This window comes from Drosophila obscura, unplaced genomic scaffold, assembly GCF_018151105.1.
Source record: "Drosophila obscura isolate BZ-5 IFL unplaced genomic scaffold, ASM1815110v1 contig_1, whole genome shotgun sequence".
NCBI lineage: Eukaryota > Metazoa > Arthropoda > Insecta > Diptera > Drosophilidae > Drosophila > Drosophila obscura.
In genome coordinates, this window is record NW_024542679.1 from 3,218,332 (window position 1) to 3,233,607 (window position 15,276).

General features: G+C 46.2%; 1 protein-coding gene across 1 annotated transcript; it reads left to right on the forward strand.

Moving 5' to 3' along the window:
• Nucleotides 1-1,094: 1,094 nt before the first annotated feature.
• On the forward strand, nucleotides 1,095-5,621 carry LOC111069558 (ecdysone-induced protein 78C). The gene is made up of 2 exons (XM_041591920.1): nucleotides 1,095-1,373; nucleotides 4,063-5,621. The coding sequence occupies exon 2, from the start codon at nucleotides 4,371-4,373 to the stop codon at nucleotides 5,619-5,621; it is 1,251 nt and encodes a 416-aa protein (XP_041447854.1). The 5' UTR covers nucleotides 1,095-1,373; nucleotides 4,063-4,370.
• Nucleotides 5,622-15,276: the final 9,655 nt, after the last annotated feature.

Below are 15,276 nucleotides of genomic sequence, written 5' to 3' on the forward strand. Positions count from 1 at the left end.
GGGAGAGCAGCACGCTTCACGCTTGATTTTCATGCGGCCGTTGTTGTTTTCGCTGGGCCACAACGTGGCTGCAACACACCTCCTGCTCCTGCCCTCGCTTCCACCACTGCAACTGCATGTAGCATTCCCGAAGTCCCGAAGCATTTGATACCCTTGCAGATAGGCCGATTCCTATCTGACAATATAATCTTCCCATTTGGCTCCACTTTGAATAAGTTCTTGCAGCAAAACGCAATAATCCGTCCCGTCCGTAACAAACCTCTCGTCATAATCACAATACCCTTCCCCCCAAAAGGGGCATCCAAAAACAGATGAAGAAAATGCTTTTCAATTTATTTTTAAGTACAAAAATAATTTTTGTTTGTTTTTTGTTTTGTTGCTTGCAAAAATCTTGAGAACAACAACAAAATGAGCGGTAAAAATAAAAGGCACGGCATGGCGCGGCGCTGCGCGGCGCTGCGCGGCACGACAACGCGACACACGCCTGTCGCCGCGTCGGAGTCCCCCCCTACAGCCCCATCCCATGCCATGCCATGCCATGCTATGCCTTGCCAGACTTTTCCTCTCTCTCCCATAGAATGGAGGGGTGGGCTAGAATAGGGATCTCTATATATCTGTCTATATAGTAGACGCCTGAGTCGTCTGAGTGTGTGCGGGAAAATGTGTGAAATATTGGAGACAAACGGGCATGGCATGGGATGGCATGGCAGTTTTTATGTTAGGCAGACGATGCGAAAAAAAACGCCATTTAGTTCAGTTCAGCGCAGGTTTGCGGCTAGATCGGAGAACGGTAACGGAACGGGCAACGGGTAACGGTAACGGGTAACGGTAACGGGAATATCTAGGAATACTCACTTCTCAGAGAGAGAAAGAGAGATAGATAACGGTACACAGCTGAAACCGCGTTAATATCGTGCGACCTGCTCTCTCTCGACAGTTGATACGTTTTTTTTCCAGTTCTCTTTTGACCCCAGCTCCGAGTGGAGTGTGTGGGAGTGGTGTGTAGTGCAGCCAAACAGACGCCAGAGGGCGCTACCCTGACCAGTAACGGTACTACTGTCAAGAAGCAACACAGAGAGAGGGAGAGAGAGAGAGAGAGAGAGCGCGAGAGAGAGAGTGAGAAAATACTTGCGTGTCATGTGTGAAATTCCGATTCCTGATTAGTGTATCGAGCGATAAGCAGCATATCAATCGATAGTCGTGCGTGAGTGAATAAGAATAAGAGTAAAAGAGAGAGAGAGAGAGAGATCTCAAGAGAGAGTGTGCGAGTGCAACGGAGTATTTAGCAGGAGGCTTCTCCGACGATCGAACGGACCGGAATTTCTACAATTTACGTTTTCTCAATGTCAAATCGAGCGTTCGAGCGTTTTCTGGTATGTATCGTCTCGCACAGACCACAGACCACAGGCAAGAGGCACGACTAACGACTACCGATCCGATATAGAGCGGATATATACTCCGATCCGATCGGTATGCTCTTATCTGCCAAATGCCAATGTTCGCTTTTTGCTCCCTTTTACTCGCTTTTATCGATAACAGCCGGTCCGATCGGAATTCCTGGGTTTACACCCCATCCCCAGCCCATCTCTAACCCCCCCTCTGTAACCCACTCTGCGGCGTAGATTTCTTTTTTATTTTTATTTTTTTTTTGGTCGAAACCAAAATAAATGTAGGAATTTAGCGTTTTGTTTAAAAATAAACTGGAATGTGTTTGAATTAGATGAGAAATTCGCATGTTCTTGGGGCCTCTCTTCTCTTGTTTGTTATTTAGCATTTTTTGTGTTCTTTTTTTTTTTGCGATCTTTTTGGGAAATTTTGTATGTTTTGGTTTGAAAATTTCATGGAATTTGCTGGCACTAATGGAACAGACAGAAAAAAAAAACATTTCAAAAGCTCTTAGACAGCGTGAAAAGTTATAAAATAAAAAAAAAATCATCTAACTTTTTGGGCGAAAGATTCGTGTGCCTTTAAAGGATATAAAATTGAAGAGGATTAAAAATTGAATGCAATTTCTTTTAATAAAAATGTATACGATGGGACTTGTTGGCTTCCCTGGCATGGTACTCCACTCCACTCCTCCAATCGTTTCATTGCCCACCATAAACTTTAGCCACAAAAAGAGGCATAAAAACATAAACAAACTCTGTCGTCTCAGAAAATGATCTTGACTCACGCGAGACGCGAGTCTCTACATTTAAGATCTCCTGCCCTGCTCTCTGGGGAACGGAGGAGCACTTGTCAGCACTTTATGGCCGCAATTCTGGGCCTCTTTTTTTTGTGTGCTTTAGTTTGCATTTTTCGTTGTATTTTTTTTTACTTTTATTAATTATAACTGGAAGAATCGGGGATTGTGTTTTTATGGCAAACATAAATTTCGACTTAAGGTCGCTCGGGGAGGGTCTTAAGGGAAGAGGGTAAAGGAGAGTTGAAATGAAGAGGCAATCAAATAAATTGCCAAAGAACAACAAAAGAAACAGAGAGAGAGAGGGAGCGAGAGAGGAAACAGTAGCCGCCGGAGTGGAGTGTTTTTGTCTCTCTCCCCACCAACTCCTGTGCATATATTCCATGGAAGGAAAGGCAAAGTCACTCTTCCTCTTTCACCGTCTTGCACTGCCTTACCTTCCATGTAATATACCCTGCTGTCTGTCTGTCTGCTGCTTCTGTCTGCCTCTGTCTGGAGGAAGAGACACACAAGCAAAGGCCGTTAATGATTATGATCGTGAGTTGGAGGGAGATCATCATGCAGAATGAGGTGGAGGTGGGGAAGGAGCAGCAGATGATCATCAGACACTTGAAAGGAATTTCAATAAACACAGAGAGAGAGGGGGAGGGAGATAAGTAGAAGAAGCAGCAAGCAAAACAACAACAGAATCATCAGACAACGATGATGAGGATGGGATTGAGGATGATGCATCCTACCCATCGCCCCATTCCCCCCCATCTCTTCGTCAGATGAATGCATTAACAGGGATCCATCTTGTTGTTGTCTGTGGCATCAATCTGTCTCTGACACATTGGGGTGCAACATTGTGTGGCAGTTTTATCAGAGGAAGAAGAACGCAAAACAGCAGACACCACAGCAGACTATGAAACGATCTCCACATCATCAGCAGAATGCCGCATATTAAATGAACCAGACAGAGGACACAGGGACAGAGGGACAGAGGGGTGGGTCCTGTCCTGAATTGCAGATAATGTCTCCATACCCCACACCCCACTCTCCACTCGACTGGAAATAGAGAGAATTAGTGAGCATAAAAGGTGGGAGCAGGGGGAGTGCTCTGCCACTCTTTTCCATATGCGATGCACAGATTACCTTTTACCCATCTTCCATTTCCATGTGCTTCTTCTTCTGGTAGGAGCGCATGGCATGGCTCCCAAGTACAGTGCACCCCCCCACCATTTTGTATTTGCTTTAAAATTAGATGCTGCCCCTGCCATGACCAGCCCTCACCCCTCATCCTCCCGCAGATGATAATAAAACTAAAGTCAAAAAAGAAGTGCAACATAAATTTGTGCAAAATATTACGCATACGCAATGTTCAACGTGCAGCATGCAACATGCAACACACACACACGCACACACACATACCCATTGTTGTGTCTGCTTCTCTTTGGGGTTATTTATGCCCCGCGAGGCGACACACCACTGTCTCTCCCTCTACCTCTCTCTCTCTTTCTATCGTTCATGACTCACTCACGCACTCACGAGGTATATTTTCGTCTAGAGTGGTGGGGTGTGGAGGGGGCGGGCTAAGGACGGAAGAATCTTTGTAACAAGGACAGACGACGAAAACAAAGAAAGAAACAGAAACAACAGCAGGAAAAGTGGGCGACCACACAGCATAAAAACACTCAGAGAAATGCCCGTGAAAATTTAATAAAAATTCAAAAATATTTCCAACAGCAGATGGAAAATGGGAATATAAATTCTTTTATAAATTTTAAATTTAATTTAGCGTTTTTAATTATTAGAAGACTTTCCCCATAAAATAAATTTATCTAGAATTTATTTATTTTATTATTTTATTTATTTTGTTTCCTTTTGCTTTCATTTTCCAGATATAAATCAGCCGCCGATTAATCGATTGGCAGCTCCTCTGTGTGTTATTGATGACAAAATGGTAATCGAAGTGAGGATTGCGGCAAAGGACACGGGAGCGTAAACAATCCGATCGCAACCGCCGGACGACGCTGTGGCCCCCACGCATGCAGCCAGTGGCGCCGCGGGGGCCCGCTGCACATTGTGGTGCACATCGGTGGTGCGGTGGTGCACTGTGGTTTGCCTGCTCTCCACATTAACGCTTCTCCAGCCAGCAGCAGCAACAGCAGCAGCAGCTTCAGCCCCAGCCCAAGCCCTCGCGGTGCCAATGCAGCAGAGGCGACACGGCCACGTGCAGCAGCAGCAGCAGCAGCCGAGTGTTGCATACTTGTGGGCGTCCAGAGTGCAACAACATCCTCCCCAACAGAGGAAGGAGCTGCAGCAGCAGCAGCAACAGCAGAAGGAAAGCGGCAACAAGTGTGTGACATGCTCCCATTCGATACGGCATTCGATATTGAATCCGTTTCCGTATCCATCAGAACCGAATGCTGGAAGAAGCGCCGCCGAAAGTTCACTGGTGCAGAGGAAGAAGAGTGTTGTAAATAGTAGTGTGGCTGAAGTTTTTTACAGTGTAAATAGTGCAAATAATAATACGCGTAAGTTAAATTTAATTCTGGGCAAACTCTTGCCCCAAAAGAAGAAGGAGCAGCAGCAGCAGCAGCAGCAGGAGGAGGCACATCTTGTTGTTGGCACAAATTTGCAAAATAAATTACCAGCATCGAGTGCGGATTGCCACTTAAGTCCCCATACGCGTACTCGTACTCGTAGTCGTTGTCGTTGTCTTGCCCCTTGTGCCCCTTGTGCCCCCAGTGCCCACTGTGCCACAGTCATAGTCCATTCTCCTCCCTTGGCCTGTTCCTGGCATCATCATCATCATCTGCAGCAGCAACAGCAGCAGCATCTGAATCTGCATCATCGTTGTCGTTGTTGTCTCTGTCGTTGTTGTCGTGGTCTTCGCGACGCGTCGCACTCGACTGGCGGTAGTGTCGCCTCCGCGTCTGTATCCCGCGTATCGCCCGCGTCGTCTATGCTCTTGCCATATCAAATTAATCAACGTGCTACATTGTTGCAGCAGCAGCAGCAGCAACAGCAACCGAAAGCAGCATCATCAACAACATTGCCATCACATGTGCCCGGGCCTGGGGCAGCAACAACTCCTCTGCTGCAGCATCGTATTTTTAAACGTGATACAATCCAAACAGCGACCACTGCATCACCTTTGACACCGCAGCAACAGCAACAGCAACAGCAACGGCAACGGCAAAAGCATCGCCAACATCTGCAACATCTACTTGCAACTGCAACCTCCACAACCACCGCTGCCACATCTCGGCTCGAATTCATACTTTACACAGAAGTTTATGAAGAGGATTCGATCGCCATTGCCCCCAGCAATTCCGATTCCGATTCTGATTTAAATTTTAATTCAAAGTCGAAAATACCCGCGCAGGAGGAGGAGGAGCAGCAGCAGCAGCAGGCGTTGGACAGCGAAACCTTTTGGCAGAAATACGGTGAGTAGGTAATCTAAATTACTATGTTCTTCATCCTTTGATTGATATAGCCTTGAAGCGGGAATTCTTCTAAGAGAATTCTTGTAAAATTCCCTACAAATTCGCATAGACTGGGCAGCAGCTCGATCCGTTAGGGGAACACATGCTGAGAACTTTATAAGTAAATATCAATGAATTCCACTGAAATTTATAGTTTAAATACCCACAAAACAGATTCCATTGAAAGCCAGTGGCTCCAATCCAGTCCCCAGGTGTTTTTACCTTATAATTATCACCCAAATTCCTCACTTGCCCGCTCTCATGCCATATCGTTCATATCGTTCGTATCGTTCCACCTGTCAGAGACACAAAACATTAAAAACATTAAACGGATTGAAAATCATCAGAAAAAGTAAAGGAAAACCTCTGCCAACATAACATTTTCCACTTTTTCATGCAACGATTGTAGTCACAAAATAGCAAAAGAGACAGAGACAGAGAGAGAGAGATATAGACAGAATAGAAAGAGAGAGCCAGATACAACAATTGTATTGCAATGTTCTGAATGTTCTGTTGAATGCCTTATGCGACGATATGGCAGTTGTCGTCAGGGTAGAGAAGGGAATGCGCAAAGGGGGACTAAGAATAGGGGTGGGGGGGCCAGTCAGGGAGGATATGATATGATGTGGGGATTTTTAACACAGCTGCTGGCTGGTTAACATAATTTTCGTGGGCATCTCTCTCTTTTTTGTTGTTGTTGATTTCTTTTCTTTTTCGTTGCTTTGCTTTTTGCAATTCAACGCAGAAATAAAAATAAAGCGAACAACGATGGTAAAAACAACAGACAGACGGAGACAAAAACAGAGAACGAGCGGCAGAAAGAGAGAGAGAGAAGAGATGACTGCAGCAGATGCTCAAACGAATAGAACAGGAAAATACCTTCGAAAATAGCTTAAAAGCGATTCCCGCAGAATGGTTCGATGGAGAAGTTAAAGATCTCTTTGCAGATCGGTAGAATCACAGCTGGAAGATTTACTTTGTCTCTCCTGCACCTTTGACTCGAAGAAAAGTGTTTGCCAGAATATCCACATTTTATTTAAGTGGATAAATAACAGATTTTACATGTGTGGAGCATACCCTTCTATTCTATTTGATACCCCTTGATAAAAATAAACAAAAAAAACAAAAGCACAAAAAAGAAAAACAACATAGAAATCAACTTTTTCCAACGAATAAATTTCGAGTTTTCGATAGTCTCGGTCTGCCACAGACAGTGGTCGTCGGTCGTCTGTCTGTCTGTCTGTCTGTCTGTCTGGCTGGCTGTCGTCTGTCGACGTTGTCGTTGTAGTCGTCCAGACAGCACCACAAGATCTGGCCACCAAGCCAACGGACAGAGTGCAGAGGGAAAGGGGAGCGTACTGGGGATGGGAACTGGGGCCCCATATTCGTGGGCTCCAACAGCGTCAGACTGTCTGGTATGCCAACAGGCAGCGAGGCAGCAGCAGCAGCAGTCAGCGCTGGCTCTCACTTTGCCACAGTGCAACGCTGCTTTTGCCTCTTGCGGTTGCCGTTGCCGTTGCTGCTGCCTTGCCACATGTGGCGCTGTACGTCCGTCCGCCCGCCGGTCTGTCCCTCCACTCGAATGATAGTTGTAGCTGTAGTTTCGGTGTCAGCTGTCTGCTGTTTCTACCTCAACCTCTGCCGTCTACTGCTGTGCCGAGACTCTTCGTTGTGTGTAGGCGTCATCATCATCATCGTCATCGTCATCATTGCATGGCATGGCGCTCGCATTGGCCAATGCATAAAATTATACAGAGACATGACATGGTTTTGAATAATTAAACACAACTGCGGGGCACAACAGACAACGAACGGTGCAAAGGGGCATCAAGTCGGACTAAATGGCTGCCAAAATCCAGTGGATATTCCGTACCACAAGCCACCAAAGGGAGCCACACAGCAGAGACCACGAAAGACAGACAGACAGGGAGACAGGGAGACAGAGGGACAGGCAGGCAGGATGCACAGTCCTGAAGATACTACCTATGATTTGATAGCACTCCTTCTGTTGCCTCTATCCACCTCGTTACGGCTTGAGTTTTAACTCATTTAGTAGCTTAATTTCTGTAAACGGATTACAATTGAGTCCTTGCGAGGGGGAACACTCTCCTTCCTTTACTCCTCTGCTCTTTGGAGTTGTGGTGAATACTTGAAGGTAGCAGATGGAGAGGATTTGTCTCATTTGTGGCACATTTAGAATAACAACAATGTTTCTGATTCATCAATTTCTGTTTTAGAGAATGGAAAAGTCATGAAAATTTGGATTTAAACCAAAATGGAAGGGTAGGATACGGATATTGGCTTTAGTTTGGTTGGAACTTTTTCCAAGAACTAATGAATGCCATTTGAATGTCTAGACTCTAGAGCTTTCACCTCTTTATTGTGAATCTTTCATAAGAGATATTTTCATTAAAAAAAATACTTGTAAGAGCAGAAGTAATTTGATTTTTGAATACCTCTGAATGAATACCTAATGGGTAGCCTTTGCTAGCTTCATTATTTTTGTATTCCTCCATTTCCTCAGACGATTTTCTCCTATGAATATTCCCCTACATTCTGAGAATCGTTCTATAGTTTATTGGGTAATATTCAATAATATTTGATAAGAAACAAAAGTTCAAAAGACTCTTTTAACACACAGTAGACCCTCGAATAAGACCCGCCCCACCGAAAGTAAAGGAAAGTAAAGGATTTCTTTTCGATAATCTCTCGCCGTCGCCTCAGACCTCAGACATATGACAAATAGAAATAAAATAATCAAAAGAAAAGGAAACAAAGGGCAGGGGCCCAAAAAAAGAAACAAACAAAAGGAAAAGGAGAAGCAGATGAGGAGAAGAGCAGAGCAGAGGGAGACGGAGACGGGGACAGAGACGACAGACAACCACTGACAGCAGAGCGCAGATATTATTGACAGCTGAGAATGAGAATTGTTGGCGCATTTGGGATATCGGACACTGGACATCGGACATCTTCCTCTCCTGCGCGATGTTTGCCCAATATCATTCCAGTCTTTCCTTCCCACCTTCTCCTTTCCGCCAGTCGATGGGTGCCCCATTGTTGCACTGCTGCTGCTGCTGCACTGTTGCTTTGCAATTGTTGCTGTTGTCGGCAGCGGCAGCTCGGCTGCTCGGCGGCGGCGGCTCGTTTCATTCAGTCGTTGTTTGAGCTGTCAAAGGGGTCTGGCCTGGCGTTTCCTGTTGTTTCCTTTTCTGTTTTTTTTTTCCTTCTTTCTTTTTTTTTGTTGCACAGTCTGCGATGTCTAGACACAAGTCAAAGTCGAAGTCGGAGACGCTTCGAACCCTAAAGCTCAGGTGCATTCTCTCTCTCGACACAACAAAAAGGAGGCAGGCAACCTGAAAATTCTCCATGGTTTCTCCCTCTGCCCCCCTCTCTCGCTCCTTCTCGCTCTCTGTCTCTATCTCTCTCTCTATCTGCGTGTGAGAAACATTTGCCAGAGACCCAGAACCAGAGACCCAGACCCAAAGACCAGACATATCCAAATCGACATCGACATTCGCATCAACGACAACCGACAACGAGCGACGATGTTTGTCTGTTTGTCGTCTGGAAAGTTATGGACAAAAGTTGTATCTGTCGCGGGCTATTATACCCTGTCCTCCTATGGGTGACTTTGATGTAACTGAACAGTTGAAGTCACCCATTCGAGATAGTTTTCACTCTATAAGGTATATTCGAGGCCTTGCAGCTGTTTTCCTGCTTACTCTTCTGCAAGTTTCGAAGCTTTTCACTGGAAATATAACGAACTTTCTATGGTAGTCGGCAAAAGCAACCGATGGGCGCTGCCGCATGACTAGCGAAACGAATGAAGCACGAATGTGACTTCAATTCTAGTTTTTTTAGAGTATTTAAGGCTGCAATATCCATTCTACCTCTGTGGTTGTTGCAACTTCCACACGCTGTCTGTCTGTCTGTCTGGAGGGGAACGACGAACTCTCGACTGACGACTGACAGACAGCCTTAGATCAGAGTGCAGTTGATTTATGGCGGCGTTGAGTGGCTTTACGCTCACCTCAAATATGACACAAGGCGGCGGGAACCCTGCAAACAAAAAACAAAAACTGCATACACTGGTATATATACATACATATGTACGTATGTATGTATGTCCAGCCAACGGAAGTTGTCCTTTTTTGCACCCTTTTTGGATTACAGGTCTCTCTGCTCTGCTCTGGTCTGCTCTGCCTTCCTTTCCATTCACGCAACAAGCAAATTGTGGCAATTATCGTCTCTGTCTCTGTCTCCGTGTGTCTCCCGTGTATGCCATTCCTTTGCTCCATATCCATGGAGGAGGAGGACACCCCGCTCTCTGGCAGTGTCCGCTGCCTGCATGCCTGCCCATCGATGCGTGACGACATGTCCGCCCCATTCCCTCTCTATCACTCATTCATGCACTCACCCTCTCTGTCGTCCCTGTCTGCTGTCCATCTGTCAATGCATGTTGCCACTGCCTCACTGCCCCTCCTCTTCTGCATTCGATTCTCTGGGAGACTGCGCTTTTGTATTGCAATAAATGTAATTATGGTCTAGAATTGTATTCAAAAAGACAGACGGCTATCCACCGTCTGGCACCATCCACAAATTGCCTCCAGGATAAGCGGAGAGGGGTGGCACTGGTGCAGCATGTGGCATGTGGGGTGTGAGGCGTGCATACCTGCAATTTGTGTGTTAGCTTTCGGGCATTGGTTTTGGTTTCGGTCTTTGCTTTTCGGGCAGTGGCAATCAGTGAAAATAAATTGCTTATCAAAGCGATAGAAACCCGCACTTAATGGATGATGGAATGGCTTAAGATTGGAAAGGATTTCCATGATATATGGATATATAGCATCGACGAAGGAAAGGTATAAGTATGGGCCGAAATATTCATAGGAATTAAATTAAACACAAGGGAAACATCAATCAGCTGGTACTGTGGGAGTTCTGTTGCCTTTCTTCGTGCTCTCTGCCCACGAAATGGTGTTAATGCAGCTCTGCTCCAAGAAGAAGCCTCCCATGGGAATCCCACATGGGCATCCCTCGCTACAGACTACAGACTCTCCTTCCCCTTCGAGGACTGCTGCCATTCGAGCAATTGGATATCAAAGGCAATTTGCCACACATTCTCTCGTGCAGATTTGGTGTTAAATATTCAATTCCGTCTGCAGCGGATGTCTGCGTTTGCATCGCGTTTCCGTCTTCGTTTCATTTCATTTCCATTGCAGCAGCATCCTCACCATGCCCCTCGATGATGATGATGATGCTACTACTGTCGGATCGGAAGAACCCTCCTCCTCCTACTCTCCTCTCCCTCGAGGGACTGCCAAGTGGTCGTCTGTGGGGCAGACTGTGGCAAGCAGCAGCAGCAGCAATCCATTCCCTAACAAAGAATCAACTTTTGAATGGGTGAACCGATGCGATGGTGGCATGCGGCATGAGGCATGAGAGTTGTGGATAGTCGTAGAATGCACATAGAACTCCATCTCTCAGCTCTCAGCTCTCAGCTCCTAGCTCCATCTCTAGCTGCAAACTCGAAACTGAAACTCGTGTAATGTGAAGCAGATGAAACGGACAGCCAGACACTCGGACAGTCGGACAGTCGGACAGTGGAGCTCCGACCGTTGGACTCTTGAGAGGGGCGGCGCACGGTCTGAGGCAGCAGCACCAGCAGCAGCAGCAGCAACAGAAATTGCAACCGATAATAATTATTTTTATGGAGTCTAGTCTGTGTCTAGACGATTTTTTTTTCTGCCGTTTCTGGCGTTGCCTGTCGCTTGCTTCACTTGCTGCCGCCCCACCCCACCCGACTGCAGCATAGGTCTCTCCTCTCTCTCTCTCTCTCTCTCTCTCTCTCACTCTCTCTGCAGCGACTCTCTCTATCTTTCACTCTGGCTGAGTGAATGCTCTGTTAAAGCTCTCGGCTCTCTCTACTGTGTCATTGTTTTCGCTTTGATTCCGATTTTAACTGGTAAAATGGCATTTAACTGTTTTTCTGTGCTGCTGCCGCTGCTCCTGCTGCTGTTGCTGTTTGACAAACAAGGCAGACGGACTGGCGGACTGGCGGGGGGGGAGGTGGCATGTAGCATGGGGCAGGCAGCAAGAAAGAGACACGAGACGAGACACAAGACGAGACGAGACGAAGACAACTGCAGTCACAGATAGTGAATGCGAAACGTAAACGTGAGCGAGAGAGCGAGGGGGCGGGGGGGCATGACACAAAACTAAATGCCGCACACAACCCAAATGGACACAAAAGACAGTTCCACACAGTGAATCGGAGAAAGAGAGAGAAAGGGAGTGAGTATAGAGAGAGAGAGAGAGAGAGAGAGAGAGAGGGAGAGCGATGTAGTCAGGCGCAAACATGCGGAAAAGTCAACCCATGAAATCACCAGCAGCAAACTCTCTTCGCTCCGCTCTGCTCTGCTCTGCACAGTGATTCCAATTATAAAGATATATACATACATGTATCGAAAGATATAGTAGTAGTGATGCATAGTGACATATAGATATCGATTAAATATCTTTGTACAGAAGAACATAGAAAATAAACACAAAACATGAACAGATTTTATGAACAGACACAGAAACATTCTTCACCCTGAGGTTGTGGAAGAGATCTCTACAGATATAACCCATTTTCTATATAATATCAGGTTTTTGTATGGAATATCAACAAGAGATATGGTTTTGCATTTACATTCAAGATTAAGTCCACTTTTTGCAGTACTTTTGTACCGGCGAACATCTCATATCTCCTATGCTATAATGCTATCCATTGAAATGAATTCAAGCAAAAGGAATTAAGGGAATCGTTTAGAAGGGAACTTCCCACTCGGGAACCGTTCTTTCCTTTGGCAATACATCCACGCTGCGGCTCATCTTTTTATCTAAATTATATGCAGAATTGCAGTCTTTATCTTCGCAAAGAATTCAATCCCAATTGCGATAAATATTTGTGCCGCTCATGCGAACCACTGTCCTTCAGTCACCAGCTCCGTGGCATGCCCCTGCCACTCTACTCTCCACTGAGGAACGGACAGGCGGACGTGCAACGTTCAACGGCGCTCCATCAACTGCATTTCGCTGTTCGCTTCGTTGGGCATGAGAAAAATGTCACCTCCACAGAGTGTCCACAGTGGAGTCGACTCCAGAGGCAGAGGCAGAGACCAGAGTCACAGCCATGCCATAGCCATAGCCAGAACCAGCGACAGGGTCCAGAGATCCATCCACAGAGACAAGAGACAATCGTCTGTCTGTCCGTCTCTCAGTCAGCATTTTGTGGCCATATTTGGAGTAGGAGAAGTGCAGGAGTGGAGTGGAGTGGAGGAGAGACTAGGAGAATATGTCTCTCGACACCTTTTTGCCAGCAGGGCTTTGTGTTGTTGCAGCTGCCGCTGCCCCCAAAGATATTATGTTATTATGGCAATTATAGTTACACGACTTTGGCGGCATTTCTATGGCATTTTTGGCCCCGACGACAGCTTGTGGCATGTCTCACTTGCGGCAGTTCTCTGCCTCTCCCTCTCTGTCTCCGTCTCTCTGTTGCTTAGAGATTCTCTTGGATAAGAGAATGGAAGGCAATCCCCGCTCGTTGTGCTGTGCTGTGCTCTGACTGCATTGCAATTACAAACATTTTAATGCAATTAACAGACACACACACACACACACAGACACACCTGAAAGGGGGGCACGAGGTCTGTGGCAGGGTCTTGTGGCTGTGACTTCTACGGTGTCTCCATCTCATTTGCCTTGCAATTCGAAACTTCTCTCCGCCCCAAAAAGACAGCAGCACCACCAGCACCAGCACCAGCAACTTCAAAAGCCAAAAGGCGACGCGACATTCGTTCATTCGGTGCGTGTGTCAGTTCTTTGGGGCAATCTCTTGATGAAGCCGCCATAGCCGTGGCTGCTACTTCTGCTGCTGCAACCCCCTGTCTTCACTCTGTGGTACCCTATATTTATGTGGATGTATTCCTATTGAAATATTCGCCAAGTTCACAGAAGAGAGGACCAAACACACACTGTCTGCATGCAATCGGAACAGTCGTAATTCTGCGATTAAAATCGATAGAAGCCGAACACCAATTTCTCTCTCTCTAAGAAATATGTACAGAGTATCAGTACATTCGATCATCGGCATTCTGTTGCGTTGTATTGCCGCTCCAGTTGCTATCAGTGGCCGCTCCTCCTCTGCGGCTGATACTCGAAACGTTGTCGTCTTGTCGCTGGAGCTGCTTTTGTAGTTGCCGCCAGCGTTGCACGTTGCAGCGGTGTTGCACTTACATCTGGCAGAAGGTGGAAGGTGGAAATGGAGGGATCTGCCGCCACTCCTTAATGCCATGTCCAGCAAATCGTTTTGGCCCATGCAGGCAGCCCATGAAGAGGCAGCGGCAAAAAGCAGCCAAAGACGAATCAGTTTTCGCTTCATTTCATCGGCGTTTCATAAAAAATATACAAAAAAAAAATACAAAAAAAAAACCAAAACAAAAAAATGGATTGTCTTTATTATCGGAGGGGACTCTCGTCCTGGACACAGGACACATCCTGCTGCCTGCCGCCTGCTGTCTGCTGCCGTTGCACGTTGCAACTGTCGCCAGGCGGCATTCGGCGGGGCTTCAGATCTTCTTCGGCTTCTTCATTCGATTCGCTTCGGTGTTGCATTGCCATTGGGCACTCGTACTTGGGTATCGATTCGCGTCATTCCCTCAGACGTTGCAACGTCAGACGACGCGTCGCGTCTCGTTGCTTCTCGTCGTTCATTCAAAACTTATTCAAATCGACAGCCGAACGAAAAACAAAAATAAAACACACACAAAAAAAAAAACCAAAATTTGCGCCAAAAATAAAAGAAAACAAAATGAAGCAGAATTTCGGGACTGTGAAATTTTCTAGCTACGATTTTTGGATACCCTATGAAAGCCTCAACACTAAATGGAAAGAGCGTAAGCTGTGCAGGAATTGGTGTTAAAGGTTTATCAGGATCTATCACATAGATCTCTCATAGATATCCTATCCATTATCCATAGATTCTCCATGGATTTCTTACACATATTCATAGCTTCCAGCTGTTTAACAGGCACTCGCCATAGCCCCATAGACCCGTTTCAATTTCCCCCATTTTTGTAGCTCTCTCTCTCTCTCCCAGCCGTCTGCGGTGACGCTGTGGCGTGAGGCAATAATACGTTTTTATGGAGCCACTCGTCTAGACATTCGGCATGCGAATGACGAAAGCACCATCCATCTAACCACCCATCCATGGATAACGAAGCGAAGTTCGGCCTCGAAGTTCCGATAAAGAAATGAGCAGACAGGCCCGCGCGTATACCCGTATAAATGTTATCAATGTAATCAAATGATATTGATTATTCACATCTGTCTGTCTGTCTGTCTATCGAATGTCTGTCTGAATGCCAGACTACCGGACTATCTACCTGTTAAATGTTAATGTTAATTTCTGTTCCCAGCCCCCCTCCGTCTGTACCACTGTCTGTCTGTCTGTCTTTATGTTTGTCTGCCTCTGGCATTTGGCTGGGAATTAATGGGGAGAATCATTTATAATCCGACAGTCAAACAGTCAAAGCCACAAAGCGCTTCCACCTTGACCAGCATCAGAGTCATCTGTTGAGTATC

Bases quoted from the DNA above. Each gene is read 5' to 3' on its own strand.
- LOC111069558 (XM_041591920.1), top strand. From the start codon at position 4,371: ATGCAGCAGAGGCGACACGGCCACGTGCAGCAGCAGCAGCAGCAGCCG.